The 19,499-nt window shown below is 47.3% G+C and overlaps 1 protein-coding gene across 1 annotated transcript; it reads left to right on the forward strand.

Moving 5' to 3' along the window:
- Positions 1-2,156: 2,156 nt before the first annotated feature.
- On the forward strand, positions 2,157-3,141 carry LOC123124470 (uncharacterized). The gene is made up of 2 exons (XM_044545086.1): positions 2,157-2,471; positions 2,616-3,141. The coding sequence occupies exons 1-2, from the start codon at positions 2,334-2,336 to the stop codon at positions 2,976-2,978; spliced, it is 501 nt and encodes a 166-aa protein (XP_044401021.1). The 5' UTR covers positions 2,157-2,333; the 3' UTR covers positions 2,979-3,141.
- Positions 3,142-19,499: the final 16,358 nt, after the last annotated feature.

A 19,499-nucleotide genomic window follows, 5' to 3' on the forward strand; every position in this document is an offset into this window, starting at 1 on the left:
CTTATTAAGCATGTCCAACCACACCCCTAAACATTCTTTAATTAATGTTGGAGTGGCCCTTAAACCCAGAGAACATTTAACCAAGCCCCATATCAAAGAGGCTTCTGAACAAGTGGTCCACCGACTCATCTTTCCCACAAAAAACACAATTTTTATCCCCCTGCCACCCTCTTTTGAGCAATGAATCTCTGGTCAGAATACTTTCCTATCTACCAACTAGAGAAAGATTTTAAATTTAGCTGGTACTTTAGTTTTCCACAGGAATTTCTGTGGGAATCTAAGATCATAAATGATCAGCTTTCTAGCAATGAATCTCTGGTCAGAATACTTTCCTATATACCAACCAGAGAAAGATTTTAAATTTAGCTGGTACTTTAGTTTTCCACATGAATTTCTGTGGGAATCTAAGATCAGAAATGATCAGCTTTCTATATAAAGATTTGACAGAGAATTTATGATCAGCAGTGAGGGTCCACATTATGTCATCTTTTCCTTCTCCTATTTCAACATCTTCACATCTGATTTTCAAACTGTTCCGTAGCCCTAAAGTCTCACCATACAAAGTTCTCCTAAATCTGAACCCGTGCCATCCTTTTTGCAAGGCTTTAGCAACTGTTATGTTATGATCAAAACTTAAGTCATATAGCCTGGCATTGGCTTCTTTTAGAGTTTTTTCATCCACCCAAATATCCTCCCAGAACCTAGTATTTTTTCCATTCCATACTTTTTTCCTAACAAATTTGTAAAATATCTCTTTCACCTCCATCAACCCAGCCCAGAACTGGGAATCCCCAGGTTTTTTTGAGGCTGTAGATAAGCACCTATCACCTTTATATATTCTGAACAACACATCTTGCCACAACCCCTCCTATGTTTCCGTTTTCCAAAACCATTTAGCCAGAAGTGAAATGTTCATTAATTATAAATTTAGAATCCTTAGCCCCCACCTCTTTGGGCAGGCAACAGGTCTTCCAGTTTACTAAATGGTATTTCTTGACATTTTCATCTTCCCACCATACTAGTCTGGCTCTGAAAACATCAGCTTTCTTAATCACCCCTTTAGGGATAGCATAAAAGGACATCACGAAGAGTGGCATATTTGTCAAACAGGCTTGAACCAGTGTGACTCTGCTTGCTATAGAGCCAAGCAGTTTCCCTTGCCAGCAGCTACACCTTTTTTCAATTTTTTCAGTCACACCTCTCCAATGCATGTTTCTGATTTTGGAATCAGCTACATGCATTCCTAGATATTTTATGGGCATGGTGCCCATTTTGCAAGTTAGGATCTCTTGATATGTCGGTTGTTTTTCTCTAGCCTTCCCAAAGAGCATCAGCTCACTTTTATGAAAATTTATTTTGAGCCCTGACATTTGTTCAAAAGCTCCCAGGATAAATTTAAGGTTTTTAACACTATCTACATCATTCTGCATCAGGAAGATTGTGTCATCTGCATATTGCAGCATGTTGATCCCTTTATTATTCTCATCGCCCAACACCCCTTTTACCAGCCCATGTTCCAAAGCATTATTCATGATCAGTGCTAAAGCATCAGCATCTAGGTCAAACAGGAGAGGTGACCTGGCATCTCCCTGTCTCATGCCCCCCCCCCCCCCCCCTCCCTCCCCCATTGTCTCCATAACCCAGTCACACCATCTATCAGGAAAACCCTTGAGCTTTAGCATTTGGATCACAAAACCCATCAGCTCACTTTGTGTGTTTTGAAATAATGTTTATGCATCCAAGATCCTTGAAACAATAATGTAATTCTGTGTACCCTAAAAAATTATGTATATCCTTGAAACAATAATGTACTGTAATACAACTAATCTGATCCTCAAGCTCTCTCAGTGGATATCTCATCGTCAGCTAGTTCCATCTCAGTGGACAGCAGTATCTGTAATTCTGTATACCCTAAAAAATTGAGCATCCTTTTTTTTTTTTGAGGAGATTAGCTGTATATAAAAAAAATTGAGCATCTGTATATTCGGTACCAATGATGTGTGCTGGCAAACGTACGTCGCTGAGACAAAAACGAGGCAAGTGTTGTTCGTCTCATGTGAAGACTCAGCTGCTGACCAGAGCTCCTCTTTCCCGGACAGGAAACTTCTTTGGTCTCCGCACTCTGCCCAGCCATGGCCGCAGTTGCCATTCCTGGCCGCTCACTGTCACCACCAACCAAAAAGCTCTCCTCCACCAAGCACCAACAGCAGCCAGCAGCTGCTGCCGCCTCAGTCTTCACATGGCACGTGCACGCCTCGAGAGCACCTACAAAGCATCTTCCTTCCGGTTAACCAACGCAGCAGCAGTTTCTTCCCAACACCACCGAGAGTCCCATGGCTGGAGCGCGTCCGTCGGAGCAGTCCCTTGCTGTCTCTGGCTCAACGCGGGCTCCCGGCCGGCCCCAGCGCAGGCGGCCACAATTCCCGCTCTACGCCGAGCTCGGCGCGCTGCTCCCCGGCGACCTCTCTCGGGTACGTACGTGCGTGCTCTCGCCTGAGCCCCCCGGCCTCTTCCCTTCCTCGTCGGTTCTTGATCTTGGGCATTGCCAATGGCGACGCGCCCGTCTTCTCCTCTCCGAGAGTTACCCTGATTGATCGACGCGCGGATGCATGCAGGCGAACCAGGTGGAGATCTTGGACGCGGCGGTGGCGCACCTGAAGGTGCTGGCGGACACGGCGGCTGTGCTCGAGGCGTACAGGGCGCTTCAGCGCGACGCGGGGCCTGTGCGCCCAGCAGCCGTCGAGGTGGCGTCACGGGAGGCGGTCTGCATAGCCGTGCGGCTGCCGCCGCCGGTGGCGGCGCGTCCGGGCGCGCTGACGCGCTTGCTCGAAGTGTTCGATCGGCGCGGACTGGAGGTCCTGGGGGTCACTGTGACGCGCGACGGGCGTGCCGACACTGCCGACGTCATGGTCACTGCGGCCGCCGCGGCGCCGGAGGTCGTCGAGCTCATCAAGGCGGAGATCGCTGGCATCAAGTGAGCCATGATCTATGCGGCTCGGAGCTAACCTTTTGGCATTTTGAATTGATTTTCATCGTTAAATCCCTTACGAGTGGAAACTAATTAGGATTAGACATGCGGAGCGGATGAATGGATGATTGCAAGAGCAGAAACTATGGAAAAATGGTAGATTCAGTGGTTCATGTTGGACTTTTGTTTTGATATTGCAGCAACCGAATTTCGATGGAGCAGGAGAAAACTGTCAATTGCCAAAGGAGGCAACAAAAAAATGTAATCAACTGTTCTTGTTGCGATTTCACAGTGGTCTAACAGCAATGTTTCAGGTGTCTTAGATCCGTGCGGACCTGTTGCCAATGCCCCCCCCCCCACACACACACACACACACACACACACCACCAGTCATGGTCAAGATTGTCGGCGTGGAACCAGGGTATCCAGACTTGGCTACCTGCGGCCTATGGCGTGGCTCCTTCGACGGCCTGGTACGGCCCATCCACAAAACTATCAAGACAAGACCCTCGCGAGGGGCAACCCTCGTGAGGCGGACGATGCCAAGACCTCCTGAGGGAGCGGCCTCCCCGGGCTGCTCCTGAGGAGCAGAGATTCCTATGCAGGTGCCCAACCTCATGAGGTAGCAGTAATGCAAGCCATCACGACCAAGGCCAGGCGGGCGCCAGCGGGCGCAGAATGAACAGTTTCCTGTTTGGTGCTAAGGAAGCAAGCGCAGACGCAGGGCCCCGAGGAATCAGGCAAATGTTTTCATTCCAGTGCAACAAGACCAAGACCACGAGAACGGATATTATCGCCGAGCACACCGCAGCGTCATGGCCAGAGGCTTTGCAGGCAAAGACCACCTTTTATCAGGATAAGATGTACTACTTGTCCCCTTTCAAATTGACCACTGTGGGATCCCTTCCCGCCTACGTTTTGGGGGAAGAGGACTAAGGCCACTATAAGTATAGGTTAGCCACCACCGTAGAGGGAGAGGTCCGATCCGATCCCCGCAGCTCGTTCTCTCACCAGAGCAGACCTCGCGAGGTTGTTCATCCCTTGTACTAGTTCCTCCTCAGCCCCTCGTGAGGCAAATCCATCACAAAGCAGGAGTAGGGTCTTACACCGCAAGGTGGCCCGAACCTGGGTAAACTATTGTGTCCATCTTCTTCCTTGATCATCGAGCTAGGCCATGGGGTGACGGAGAGGTTGGCTGGAGAGGTTGAGTTCTTCGCACATGCACCAGAGTTCGAACCTTTCTTGGGTCTACGGAGCCTTGAATCCGACATTTGGCGTGCCAGGTAGGGGCGTGTCGAAGGTCCGCCTCTTCATCAGCTGCACTGCGCCCGCGCCCCGTGGTTCCCATGGCCGGCGCTGCCCCACTCACCGGGCCGCCCGGCGCGTTCGGAGGCATTGCGGGTCTTCGAGCTTTCTCTCCCGCCTTGCGACAGATGCAGTGGCCGCCCAAGTTCAGGCCGGAGCTGCCCCCGCAGTACGACGACGCGGCGGACCCCACGAAGTTCCTCCGGGTGTACGTGGAGGCCGTCTGGGCGGCGGGCGGCGATGACAAAGTCATGGCAAACTGACTCCCTATGGCTCTCACGGATGTGCCGCGCTCCTGGCTGCTCAGCCTGCTAGTCTTTGGTGGCCTACTAGGAGGAGCTGCACGATTTGTTCATCGCACGCTTCGTGGCACCGGTACCCCACGCCGTTGCGGCCATTCTCGGCGGGTCGCAAGCGCCAGCCTCAAGCTGCCACGCCAAGCAGCTCTTCCGACAGGTAGGGGCCGCCCAGCCGCGGCAGTGGGCTCGTCTAGGCCGGGCGGCGCCCGAGACCGACATCGTCTTCGACTCCAGGGACCACCCCAAGACTACAACCGGCGCCGGCGCGCTCCCCATGCTCTGCAAGCCCACCATCAGCAACAATGCAGTCACCAGAACCCTGATCGACGGCGGTGCTGGCCTCAACGTCCTCTTCGTGGAAGCTTTCGATCAGCTTCATATGCCTTACGACCGCCTCGCCCCCACCAAACCCTTCTCAGGGGTGGTCGGCGGCTCCACCGTTCCTCTGGGGCAGATCCGCCTCCCCGTCACCTTCGGCACATGCTATAACTACCGTACCGAGCTCATCGACTTCGATGTCGTTCGCATCGGCCTCCCGTACAACGCCATCCTTGGGTATCCAGCCCTTGCTAAGTTCATGGCGGCAACACACCCCAGCTATGACATCATCAAGATGCCTGGAAGCAGCGGCGTCCTCACTGTGGCCGGAGACACCAAGGTGCACTCCTGGCCCTCAAGATCGCTTTCAAGGCCGCGGCGGCCGCGCGGCCAGACGCGAAGGGCGCTCCGGAGATCCCGGAGGCCGCGCCTGCAAAGAAGAAGCAGTTGTTCTCTTAGGACCGGGCCGAGATGAAGAAGGTGCCAGTCGACGACGGGGGCTCAGGCCCCACCTGCACCATAGGCTTCGGCCTTCCCCCAGACCAAGAAGAGGCGCTGGTCATTTTCCTCCGTGCGAACAAAGATGTATTTGCATGCGAGGCGACGGACCTGGTTGGCATCCCGCGAAGCGTGATTGAGCACCATTTGATGTTGTGCCCCAGCGCGCGCCCGATGAAGCAGGAGGCGCGGCGGCAAGCTCCGGAGAAGCAGCCGTTCATCGTCCAAGAGGTCCACAAGCTGCAAGAGGCCAGCGTCATTCGGGAAGTACGGCACCCATATTGGCTGGCCAATCTGGTCATCGTCCCCAAGAAGGGCCGGAAGGAGCGCATGTGCGTCGACTTCACGAGCCTCAACAAGGCTTGCCCTTAGTACACTTTTCCTCTTCCGCACATCGACCAGATCGTCGACTCCACCGCCGAGTGCGACCTCTGTGCTTCCTGGACGTCTTCTCGGGTTACCACCAAATCAAGACGGCGGTGCAGTATGTCGAGAAGATAGCCTTCCTGACCCCATGCGGGGTGTATTGCTACACCTGCATGTCGTTCGGGCTATGCAATGCCGGAGCAACCTTCCAGCGATTGATGCACATCGCTTTGGGCCGGCAGCTCGAGAGAAATGCCGAGGCATACGTCGATGACATAGTGGTCAAGTTACGAGAAGCAAGGACCCTTGTCGAAGATTTGGAAGAGAAGTTCACCAACCTGCGCAAGGTAAACATGCGCCTCAATCCGGAGAAGTGCGTGTTCGGCATCCCGTCCGGCAAGCTGCTGGGTTTCTTGGTGTCGCATAGAGGGATCGAGGCCAACCCGGAGAAGATCAAGGCGATAGAGAGGAGGAGCCCGCCGCAGACCCTCAAGGAGATGCAGAAGCTCGCGGGCTGTGTAACTTCGTTGGGGCGCTTCATCTCCAAGCTAGGCGAGCACGCCCTCCCGTTCTTCAAACTGATGAAGAATAAGGGCCCGTTTGAATGGACTCCGGAGGCCGAGGCGGCCTTCCAAGACCTCAAGAGGTACCTCACCAGCCCGCCGGTGATGGTGGCACCTCGCCCTCTTGAGCCCCTGGTGCTTTAGCTGGACGCCACACCCCACTCGGCCAGCGCGACACTCGTGGCGGTCCGGGAAGAGCGCGCGGATGCGGGTGTGCGGTGTAGTGCCCCGTGCCCGACTACGCCATCGCTGCCTCAGGATGGCGCTCCTGAGGCCCCAACTACCCCACCGGATGGTAAGGCTCCCGAGGCTCCCTCGTCTCAAGAAGGGTTGGACGCCGTCGACGCCTCTTTCCTCATCGAGCACCCCGTGTACTTTGTCAGCACGGTGCTGCGTGACGCGCGTGCACGCTACCGAATGCCGCAGAAGCTCCTGCTCGTGCTCCTCGTCGCCTCAAGGAAGCTGCGCCACTACTTCCAAGGCCACCCGATCAATGTCTTCTCGGCATACCCCCTGGAGAAGGTGCTCCGGAGCCCCAACGCCGCGGGCAGGGTTGCTGAGTGGAACATCGAGCTGTAGGCCTTCCAGCTGGAGTTTAGCACCACCAGGGTCATCAAGGGTGTGACCCTCGCTGACTTTGTGGCGGAACGGACTGACGCCCCTGACCGACGGGTGGGCGAATACCGTTCCCTCACGCCCGGAGACGAGGCACCGGATGGCTGGGTCATGTACTTTGACGGCGCGTTCGCACGACAGGACACAGGGGCTGGAGTCGTGCTCGTCTCCCCTACTGAGGACAAGCTCTACTACGCCGTTCAGCTCTGCTTCCAGCATGGTGAGAAGGTCTCCAACAACATCACGAAATACGAGGGCCTGATCGCCGGCCTCAAGGCCGCGACGGCTCTGGGGATCTGGCATCTCACCATCAAGGGCGACTCTCAGCTCCTCGTCAACTTCTCCAACAAGGAGTACAAGCCTAAGGACGAGCACATGGAGGCATACCTAGAAGAGGTACGCAAAATTGAAAAATGAATTTTGGGCTTGGAATTGCAGCATGTACCGCGTGGCACGGACAAGGAGGCAGACGACATAGCCAAGACGGCGTCCCGGCGCGAACCCCAAAAGCCTGGTGTCTTCGAGGAACGGCTCTTTAAACCATCTGCGCCCCCCCACCACTGCAGGCCCGGGGCTGCTTCGGGAGGAGCCGCCCATGGCCCTCTCCTCGGGCGCTCCAGCCTGCAGACCGACCTCCAGAGCTCGCTTGCTCCTGGCGCTCGAAGCTCAGGAGGGGTGCTGGACCGAGGAGTGATGACCCACAAGTATAGGGGATCAATTGTAGCTCTTTGCGATAAGTAAGAGTGTAGAACCCAACGAGGAGCAGAAGGAAATGACAAGTAGTTTTCAGTAAGGTAATGTCTGCAAGTGCTGAAATTGTAAGTAGTGGAGTAGTTTGATAGCAAGATAAATTGTAACGAGCAAGTAACGATAGTAGTAACAAAAGTGCAGCAAGGTAGCCCAATCCTTTTGAGGCAAAGGAGAGGCCAAAACAGTCTCTTATAATAAGCAAAGCGTTCTTGAGGGTACACGGAAATTTCATCTAGTCACTTTCATCATGTTGGTTTGATTTGTGTTTGCTTCTTTGATAATTTGATATGTGGGTGGACCGATGCTTAGGTGTTGTTCTTACTTGAAAAAACCTCGTACTTATTATTAACCCTCCCGCAAGCATCCGCAACTATGAGAAAAGTATTAAGAGTAAATTATAACCATAACACTAAACTCTAGGATCCAATCGGTCCCTTACGGAATAGTGCATAAACTGGGGGTTTAAGCTTATGTACCTCTCGCAACCCACCATCTATTTACTACTCCAAAATGCATTCCCTTAGGCCCAAATATGGTGAAGTGTCATGTAGTCGACGATCACATGACACCACGAAGGGAATCACAACATACATACTATCAAAATATCGAACACATATCAAGTTCACATGATTACTTGCAACATGATTTCTCCCGTGACCTCAAGAACAAAAGTAACTACTCACAAATAATAAACATGCTCATGATCAGCGGAGTATTAAATAGCATCATGGATCTAAACATATAATCTTCCACCAAATAAACCATATAGTAGTCAACTACAAGATATAATCAACACTACTAGTCACCCCCCAGCACCAATCTATAGTTCAGGTAACAAGATTGAATACAAGAGATGAACTACGGTTTGAGATGAGATAGTGTTGGTGAAGATGTTGATGGAGATTCCCCTCCCAAAGATGGGAGAGTTGTTGGTGATGATGATGACGATGATTTCCCCTTCCGGGAGGGAAGTTCCCCCAGCAGAATCGCTTCGCCGGAGGGCAAAAGTGCTCCTACCCAAGTTCCGCCTCGAGACGGCGGCGCTCCGCCCCGATCGTATTCTCTTCATTTTCTCTAGGTCAAAATGACTTATATATCAAAAGATGGGCACCAGAGGTGGGCCGAGGAGGCCACAATCCACCAGGGCGCGCCTGGGGGGCCTGGCGCGCCCAGGTGGGTTGTGCCCACGTGGTGGCCCCCCTCTGGTAGTTATTGGCACCAATATTTCTTAAATAATCCATAAAAATTCTCCGTAAAGTTTCACCTTGTTTGGAGTTGTGCAGAATAGGTGGCCTGACGGAGCTTTTCAGGTCCAGATTTCCAGCTGCCGGAATTCTCCTCTTGGTGTGTACCTTGCAAATTATGAGAGAAAAGGCATTAGAATTACTCCAAAAAGCATTATTATGGATAAAAACTTTGTAAGTAACAGTAAGAAAACATGATGCAAAATGGACGTATCAACTCCCCAAGCTTAGACCTCGCTTGTCCTCAAGCAAAAACCGAAATCGAAAAACATGTCCACATGCTTTGAGAGAGAGGTGTCGATAAAAACAAAATACGGACATAGAAGCATCATGTTGATTATTATAACAACAACAAAATAAAACATAATATTTTTATCACAGAACTTCTATCATACACATCCCATGAATAAGTAATAGTTCATCACATAATCGAAGTATAAAGCAAAAACTTTATTAGAAACCAATAAACTATGTTCTCAGTCAACTTTGCAACTAGAATTCATCATCTTTTCAGGAAGGGTCACATGTCGGAGCCTTTAGGCAAATCCACATACTCAACCATCATATAGTTTTCTATGATTGCTAACACTCACCTTGTACACATGAGCAAAACATTTCAACCGGACACATAGAAAGTTAGGGGCTTATAGTTCCACATCCCAACATGCTCACCTCAAGGGTGATGTCAACAATAATAACTCATGCTATCTATATTCAACTGGACATATGTGCCTAGATCTTTCCTCACCACATGATGCTTGCCAAAGGAGAAAAATAAAAAGGAATAGAAGGAAAACTTTGACTCTTTGCATAAAAGTAAATACATAAAAGTAGAAGATAGGCCCTTCGCAGAGAGAAGCAGAGCTTGCCATGCACTTATTTGTTTGTATGCTTAATCCATTAGTGCAAAAGTGTTGGGGAACGCAGTAATTTCAAAAAAATCCTACGATCACGCAAGATATATCTAGGTGATGCATAGCAACGAGCGGGGAGAGTGTGTCCACGTACCCTTGTAGACCGAAAGCGGAAGCGTTATATCAACGCGGTTGATGTAGTCGTACGTCTTCATGATCCGACCGATCCTAGCACCGAACGTACAGCACCTCCGTGTTCAGCACACGTTCAACTCGATGACGTCCCTCGTACTCTTGATCCAGTTGAGGCCGAGGCAGAGTTCCGTCAGCACGACGGTGTGGCGACGGTGATGATGAAGTTACCGACGCAGGGCTTCGCCTAAGCACTACGACGATACGACCGAGGTGTGTTTCTGTGGAGGGGGGCACCGCACACGGCTAAAAGATCAACTTGTGTGTCTTTGGGGTGCCCCCTTCCCACATATATAAAGGAGGGGGAAGAGGAGGCCAGCCCTAGAGGGGGGCCCAAAAGGGGGAGTCCTACTTGGACTCCCGGTCCAAGTAGGATTCACCCCCCCTTTCCTATTCCAACTAGGAGAAGGAAGGGGAGAAGGAAGGAGGGGGGCTCCGCCCCCTCCTAGTCCAATTCAGACCAGCCCATGGGGGGGCACGACCATCCCTTGAGGCCCTTCTCTCCTTTCCCGTATGGCCTATTAAGGCCCACTACTTCCCCCCGCGAATTCCCGTAACTCTCCGATACTCCAAAAAATACCCGAATCACTCGGAACCTTTCCGATATCCGAATATAGCCTTCCAATATATGAATCTTTATGTATCGATCATTTCAAGACTCCTCGTCATGTCCGTGATCTCATCCGGGACACCGAACAAACTTCGGTCATCAAATCACATAACTCATAATACAAATCGTCATCGAACGTTAAGCGTGCGGACCCTACGGGTTCGAGAACTATGTAGACATGACCGAGACACATCTCCGGTCAATAACCAATAGCAGAACCTGGATGCTCATATTGGCTCCTACATATTCCACGAAGATCTTTATCGGTCAAACCGCATAACAACATACGTTGTTCCCTTTGTCATCGGTATGTTACTTGCCCGAGATTCGATCGTCGGTATCTCAATAACTAGTTCAATCTCATTACCGGCAAGTCTATTTACTCGTTCCGTAATGCATCATCCTGCAAGTAACTCATTAGTCACATTGCTTGCAAGGCTTATAGTGATGTGCACTACCGAGAGGGCCCAGAGATACCTCTCCGATACACAGAGTGACAAATCCTAATCTTGATCTATGCCAACTGAACAAACACCATCGGAGACACCTGTAGATCATCTTTATAATCACCCAGTTATGTTGTGACGTTTGGTAGCACACTAAGTGTTCCTCCGGTATTCGGGAGTTGCATAATCTCATAGCCAGAGGAACATGTATAAGTCATGAAGAAAGCAATAGCAATAAAACTAAACTATCATTATTCTAAGCTAACGGATGGGTTTTGTCCATCACATCATTCTCCTAATGATGCGATCCCGTTCATCAAATGACAACACATGTCTATGGTCAGGAAACATGACCATCTTTGATAAACAAGCTAGTCGAGTAGAGGCATACTAGGGACACTCTGTTTTGTCTATGTATTCACACATGTACTAAGTTTTCGGTTAATACAATTCTAGCATGAATAACAAAAATTTATCATGATATAAGGAAATATACATAACAACTTTATTATTGCCTCTAGGGCATATTTCCTTCAGTCTCCCACTTGGACTAGAGTCAATAATCTAGTTCACATCGCCATGTGATTTAACACCAATAGTTCACATCACCATGTGATTAACACCCATAGTTCACATCGCCATGTGACCAATAATCAAAGGGTTTACTAGAGTTAGTAATCTAGTTCACATCGCCATGTGATTAACACCAAAAGAGTACTAAGGTGTGATCATGTTTTGCTTGTGAGAGAAGTCTAGTCAACGGGTCTGCCAAATTCAAAGCTGGATGTATTTAGCAAATTCTCTATATCTACAATGCTCTGCATGGAGCTACTTTAGCTAATTGCTACCACTTTCAATATGTATCCAGATTGAGACTCAGAGTCATCCGGATCGGTGTAAAAGCTTGCATCCATGTAACTCTTTATGATGAACTCTTTGTCACCTCCATAACCGAGAAATATTTCCTTAGTCCTCTTTAGGTACCTAAGGATAATTTTGACCGTTGTCCAGTGATCTCCTCCTAGATCACTATTGTACTCCTTTCCAAACTCATAGCAAGGTATACAATAGGTCTGGTACACAGCATGGCATACTTTATAGAACCTATGGCTGAAGCATAGGGAATGACTTTCATTCTCTCTCTATCTTCTACCGTGGTCGGGTATTGAGTCTTACTCAACTTCACACCTTGCAACACAGGCAAGAACTCCTTCTTTGACTGTTCCATTTTGAACTACTTCAAAATCTTGTCAAGGTATGTACTCATTCAAAAAACTTATCAAGCGTCTTGATCTATCTCTATAGATCTTGATGCTCAATATGTAAGCAGCTTTACCGAGGTCTTTCTTTGAAAAACTCTTATTCAAGTATCCTTTTATGCTATCCAGAAATTCTATATCATTTCCAATCAACAATATGTCATCCACATATAATATTAGAAATGCTACAGAGCTCCCACTCACTTTCTTGTAAATACAGGATTCTCCAAAAGTCTGTATAAAACCATATGCTTTGATCACACTATCAAAACGTTTATTCCAACTCCGAGATGCTTGCACCAGTCCATAAATGGATCGCTGGAGCTTGCACACTTTGTTAGCATCCTTTGGATCGATAAAACCTTCGGGTTGCATCATGTACAACTCTTCTTCAAGAAATCCATTCAGGAATGCAGTTTTGACATCCATTTGCCAAATTTCATAATCATAAAATGCGGCAATTGCTAACATGATTCGGACGGACTTAAGCATCGCTACAGGTAAGAAAGTCTCATCGTAGTCGACTCCTTGAACTTGTCAAAAACCTTACGCAACAAGTTGAGCTTTGTAGACTGTAACATTACCGTCAGCGTCAGTCTTCTTCTTGAGGATCCATTTATTCTCTATGGCATGCCGATCATCAGGCAAGTCAACCAAACTCCACACTTTGTTCTCATACATGGATCCCATCTCAGATTTCATGGCCTCAAGCCATTTCGCGGAATCTGGGCTCATCATCGCTTCCTCATAGTTCGTAGGTTCGTCATGGTCAAGTAACATGACCTCCAGAACAGGATTACCGTACCACTCTGGTGCGGATCTTACTCTAGTTGACCTACGAGGTTCCGTAGTAACTTGATCAGAAGTTTCATGATCATCATCATTAGCTTCCTCACTAATTGGTGTAGGAATCACTGGAACTGATTTATGTGATAAACTACTTTCCAATTCGGGAGAAGGTACAATTACCTCATCAAGTTCTACTTTCCTCCCACTCACTTCTTTCGAGAGAAACTCCTTCTCTAGAAAGGATCCATTTTAGCAACAAATATCTTGCCTTCGGGTCTGTGATAGAAGGTGTACCCAACTGTTTCTTTTTGGATATCCTACGAAGTCGCAATTCTCTGATTTGGGTTCGAGCTTATCAGGTTGAAGCTTTTTCACATAAGCATCGCAGCCCCAACTTTAAGAAACGACAACTTAGGTTTCTTGCCAAACCACAGTTCATACGGTGTCGTCTCAACGGATTTAGATGCTGCCCTAATTAAAGTGAATCCAGCTGTCTCTAATGCATAACCCCAAAACAATAGTGGTAAATCGGTAAGAAACATCATAGATCGCACCATATCTAATAAAGTACGATTACGACGTTCGGACACACCATTACGCTGTGGTGTTCCAGGTGGCGTGAGTTTGTGAAACTATTCCACATTGTTTTAAATGAAGGCCAAACTCGTAACTCAAATATTTGTCTCCATGATCAGATCGTAGAAACTTTATTTTCTTGTTACGATGATTCTTCACTTCACTCTGAATATTTTTGAACTTTTCAAAATGTTTCAGACTTGTGTTTCATTAAGTATATATACCCATATCTGCTCAACTCATCTATGAAGGTTAGAAAATAACGATAACCGCCGCGAGCCTCAACACTCATCGGACCGCATACATCGGTATGTATTATTTCCAGTCAGTCTGTAACTCGATCCATTGTTCCGAAGAACGGAGTTTTAGTCATCTTGCCCATGAGGCATGGTTCGCAAGCATCAAATGATTCATAATCAAGTGATTCCAAAAATCCATCTGCATGGAGTTTCTTCATGCGCTTTACACCAATATGACCTAAACTGCGGTGCCACAAATATGTTGCACTATCATTATCAACTTTGCATCTTTTGGCATCACTATTATGAATATGTGTATTATTACGATCGAGATTCAATAAACCATTTACATTGGATGTTTGACCATAGAAGGTTTTATTCATGTAAATAGAACAACAATTATTCTCTGACTTAAATGAATAACCGTATCACAATAAACATGATCTAATCATATTCATGCTCAACGCAAACACCAAATAACATTTATTTAGGTCCAACACCAATCCCGAAGGTATGGGGAGTGTGCAATGGTGATCTTATCAACCTTGGAATCACTTCCAACACACATTGTCACCTCGCCCTTAACTAGTCTCCATTCATTTTGCAACTCGTGTTTTGAGTTACTAATCTTAGCAACTGAACTAGTATCAAATACCCTAGGGTTACTATGAACACTAGTAAAGTACACATCAATAACATGTATATCAAATATACTTTTGTTCACTTTGCCATCCTTCTTATCTGCCAATTATTTGGGTTAGTTCCGCTTCTAGTGATTAATCCCTTGCAGTAGAAGCACTCAGTTTCAGGCTTGGGTCTAGCTTTGGGCTTTTTCACGGGAGTGGCAACTTGCTTGCCATTCTTCTTGAAGTTCCCTTTCTTTCCCTTGCCCTTTTACTTGAAATTAGTGGTCTTGTCAACCATCAACACTTGATGCTTTTTCTTGATTTCTACCTTCGCTGATTTGAGCATCGCGAAGAGCTTGGGAATTACTTTTGTCATCCCTTGCATATTATAGTTCATCACGAAGTTCTAGTAACTTGGTGATATTGACTAGAGAACTTTGTCAATTACTATCTTATCTGGAAGAGTAACTCCCACTTGGTTCAAGCAATTGTAGTACCCATACAATCTGAGCACATGCTCACTGGTTGAGCTATTCTCCTCCATCTTGTAGGCAAAGTACTGTCAGAGGTCTCATACCTCTCGACACGGGCATGAGCATGAAATACCAATTTCAACTCTTGGAACATCTCATATGCTCCATGTCGTTCAAAACATTTTTGAAGTCCCGGTTCTAAGCCGTAAAGCATGGTGCACTAGACTATCAAGTAGCCATCATACCGAGCTTGTCAAACGTTCATAACGTCTACATCTGCTCCTGCAATAGTTCTGTCACCTGGTGGTGCATCAAGAACATAATACTTCTGTGTAGCAATGAGGCTAATCCTTAGATCATGGACCTAGTCGCATCATTGCTACTATCATCTTTCAACTTAGTTTTCTCTAGGAACATATCATAAATAAAACGGGGAAGCTATGCGCGAGCTATTGATCTACAACATAGACATGCAAAGACTATCAGGACTAAGTTCATGATAAATTAAAGTTCAATTAATCATATTGCTTAAGAACTCCCACTTAGATAAACATCCTCTAGTCATCTAAATGATCACGTGATCCATATCAACTAAACCATGTCCGATCATCACGTGAGATGGAGTAGCTTTCAATGGTGAACATCACTATGTTGATCATATCTACTATATGATTCACGCTCGACCTTTCGGTCTGAGTGTTCTGAGGCCATATCTGCATATGCTAGGCTCGTCAAGTTTAACCCGAGTATTCTGCGTGTGCAAAACTGGCTTGCACCCGTTGTATTTGAATGTAGAGCTTATCACACCCGATCATCACGTGGTGTCTCGGCACGACGAACTGTCGCAACGGTGCATACTCAGGGAGAACACTTATACCTTGAAATTTTACTGAGGGATCATCTTATAATGCAACCGCCGTACTAAGCAAAATAAGATGCATAAAATATAAACATCACATGCAATCAAAATATATGGCATGATATGGCCATGATCATCTTGTGCCTTTGATCTCCATCTCCAAAGTATCATCATGATCTCTATCGTCACCGGCATGACACCATGATATCTATCATCTTGATCTCTATCAACGTGTCATCACATGGTCGTCTCGCCAACTATTGCTATCGCATAGCGATAAAGTAAAGCAATTATTTGGCGCTTGCATCTTATGCAATAGAGACAACCATAAGGCTTTTGCCAGTTGCCGATAACATTTAAAAAACATGATCATCTCATACAACAATTTATATATCATCACATATTGACCATATCACATCACAACATGCCCTGCAAAAACAAGTTAGACATCCTCTACTTTGTTGTTAAATTTTACGTGGCTGCTACAGGCTTAGCAAGAACCGTTCTTACCTACACATCAAAACCACAACAATTTTTCGTCAATTGTATTGTTTTAACCTTCAACAAGGACCAAACGTAGTCACACTCGATTCAACTAAAGTTGGAGAAACAGACACCCACTAGCCACCTGTGTGCGAAGCATGGCGGTAGAACCAGTCTCATGAACGCGGTCATGTAATGTCGGTCTGGCCGCTTCATCCAACAATATCGCCGAATCAAAGTATGACATGTTGGTAAGCAGTATGACTATTATCGCCCACAACTCTTTGTGTTCTATGTTGGGGAACGTAGCAATAATTCAAAATTTTCCTACGTGTCACCAAGACCAATCTAGGGGATGCTAGCAACGGGAAAGAAGGAGTGCATCTTCATACCCTTGAAGATCGCTAAGCGGAAGCGTTACAAGAACGCGGTTGATGGAGTCGTACTCGCGGCGATTCAAATCGCGGAAGATCCGATCTAGCGCCGAACGGACGACGCCTCCGCGTTCAACACACGTACAGCCCAGGGACGTCTCCTCCTTCTTGATCCAGCAAGGGGAGAGGAGAAGTTGAGGGAGAACTCCAGCAGCACGACGGCATGGTGGCAATGGAGCTCGTGGTTCTCCGGCAGAGCTTCGCTAAGCACTACGGAGGTGAAGGAGGAGGTGTATGAGGAGGGAGGGCTGCGCCAGGGAAGAGGTGTAACTGCCCTCCCACCCCTCCACTATATATAGGGGCAAGGGGAGAGGGGAGGCGCCCTAGGGTTTCCCCTAGGGGCGGCAGCCAAGCAGATTGGATCTCCCTAGGGAAAATCCTAGGGAGACTTGCCCCCCCAAGCCAAGCAGGTGGAGGCTTGCCTCCCAAGCCAGGTGGAGGCGCCCCACCTCCCCAAGTAACGTGGGAAAGGGCGTGGGGGGCACACCACCCCTTAGTGGGTTGGTTTTCCCCTTCCCCTTTGGCCCATGAGGCCCTCCGACACTTGCCGGGGCTCCCGAAACACCTTTCGGTCATGCTGGCCATAGCCTGGTACCCCCGGAACACTTCCGGACTCCAATACCCTTCGTCCAATATATCGATCTTCACCGCCGGACCATTCCGGAACTCCTCGTGATGTCCGGGATCTCATCCGGGACTCCGAACAACCTTCGGTAACCACATACTATTTCCCATAACAACTCTAGCGTCACCGAACCTTAAGTGTGTAGACCCTACGGGTTCGGGAACCATGCAGACATGACCGAGACACCTCTCCGGCCAATAACCAATAGCGGGATCTGGATACCCATATTGGCTCCCACATGTTCCACGATGATCTCATCGGATGAACCACGATGTCGGTCATTCAATCAATCCCGTATACAATTCCCTTTGTCTATCGGTAAGTTACTTGCCCGAGATTCGATCGTCGGTATCCCAATACCTCGTTCAATCTCATTACCGGCAAGTCTCTTTACTCGTTCCATAACGCATGATCCCGTGGCTAACTCATTAGTCACACTGAGCTCATTATGATGATGCATTACCGAGTGGGCCCAGAGATACCTCTCCGTCATACGGAGTGACAAATCCCAGTCTTGATTCATGCCAGCCCAACAGACACTTTCGGAGATACCTATAGTGCTCCTTTATAGCCACCCAGTTACGTTGTGACGTTTGGTACACCCAAAGCACTCCTACGGTATCCGGGAGTTGCACAATCTCATGGTCTAAGGAAAAGATACTTGACATTAGAAAATCTCTAGCAAAACGAACTACACGATCTTGTGCTACGCTTAGGATTGGGTCTTGTCCATCACATCATTCTCCTAATGATGTGATCCCGTTATCAATGACATCCAATGTCCATGGTCAGGAAACCATAACCATCTATTGATCAACGAGCTAGTCAACTAGAGGCTTACTAGGGACATGTTGTGGTCTATGTATTCACACATGTATTACGGTTTCCAGTTAATACAATTATAGCATGAACAATAGACAATTATCATGAACAAGGAAATACAATAATAACCATTTTATTATTGCCTCTAGGGCATATTTCCAACAGTCTCCCACTTGCACTAGAGTCAATAATCTAGTTCACATCACTATGTGATTGACACTCAAATTTCACATCGCCATGTGACTAATACCCAAGAGTTTACTAGAGTCAATAATCTAGTTCACATCACCATGTGATTAACACTCAATGAGTTCTAGGGTTTGATCATGTTTTGCTTACGAGAGAGGTTTTAGTCAACGAGTCTGCAACATTCAGATCCGTGTGTGCTTTACAAATCTCTATGTCATCTTGTAGATGCAGCTACCACGTGCTACTTGGAGCTGTTCCAAATAACTGCTCTACTATACGAATCCGGTTTACTACTCAGAGTCATCCGGAGTAGTGTCAAAGTTTGCATCGTCGTAACCCTTTACGACGAACTCTTTTACCACCTCCATAATCGAGAAAATTCCTTAGTCCACTAGTTACTAAGGATAAGTTCGACCGCTATCATGTGATCCATTCCTGGATCACTATTGTACCCTTTGACTAACTCATGGCAAGGCACACTTCAGGTGCAGTACATAGCATAGCATATTGTAGAGCCTACGTCTAAAGCATAGGGGACGACCTTCGTCCTTTCTCTCTCTTCTGCCGTGGTCAGGTCTTGAGTCTTACTCAATACTCACACCTTGTAACACAGCCAAGAACTCCTTCTTTGCTGATCTATTTTGAACTCCTTCAAAATCTTGTCACGGTATGTATTCATTTGAAAGTACTATTGAGCGTTTTTGATCTATCCTTATAGATCTTGATGCTCAATGTTCAAGTAGCTTAATCCAGGTTTTCCATTGAAAAACACTTTTCAAATAACCTTGTATGCTTTCCAGAAATTCTACATCATTTCTGATCAACAATATGTTAACAACATATACTCATCAAAAATTCTATAGTGCTCCCACTCACTTCTTTGGGAATATAAGTTTCTCATAAACTTTGTATAATCCTAAAATCTTTGATCATCTCATCAAAGCGTAGATTCCAACTCTGAGATGCTTACTCCAGTCCTTAGAAGGATTGATGGAGCTTTGCATACTTGTTAGCATCTTTCAGGATTGACAAAACCATCTGGTTGTATCACATACAACCTTTCCTCAAGAAAATCGTCGAGGAAACAATGTTTTGAC

Source organism: Triticum aestivum, chromosome 5D (assembly GCF_018294505.1).
Source record: "Triticum aestivum cultivar Chinese Spring chromosome 5D, IWGSC CS RefSeq v2.1, whole genome shotgun sequence".
NCBI classification, from domain to species: Eukaryota; Viridiplantae; Streptophyta; class Magnoliopsida; order Poales; family Poaceae; genus Triticum; species Triticum aestivum.

Excerpts from the sequence above, each read along its gene's own strand:
- LOC123124470 (XM_044545086.1), top strand. The coding sequence starts at position 2,334 with ATGGCTGGAGCGCGTCCGTCGGAGCAGTCCCTTGCTGTCTCTGGCTCA. Across the intron at positions 2,472-2,615 it reads TCCCCGGCGACCTCTCTCGG|GCGAACCAGGTGGAGATCTT; the intron begins GTACGTACGTGC and ends GGATGCATGCAG.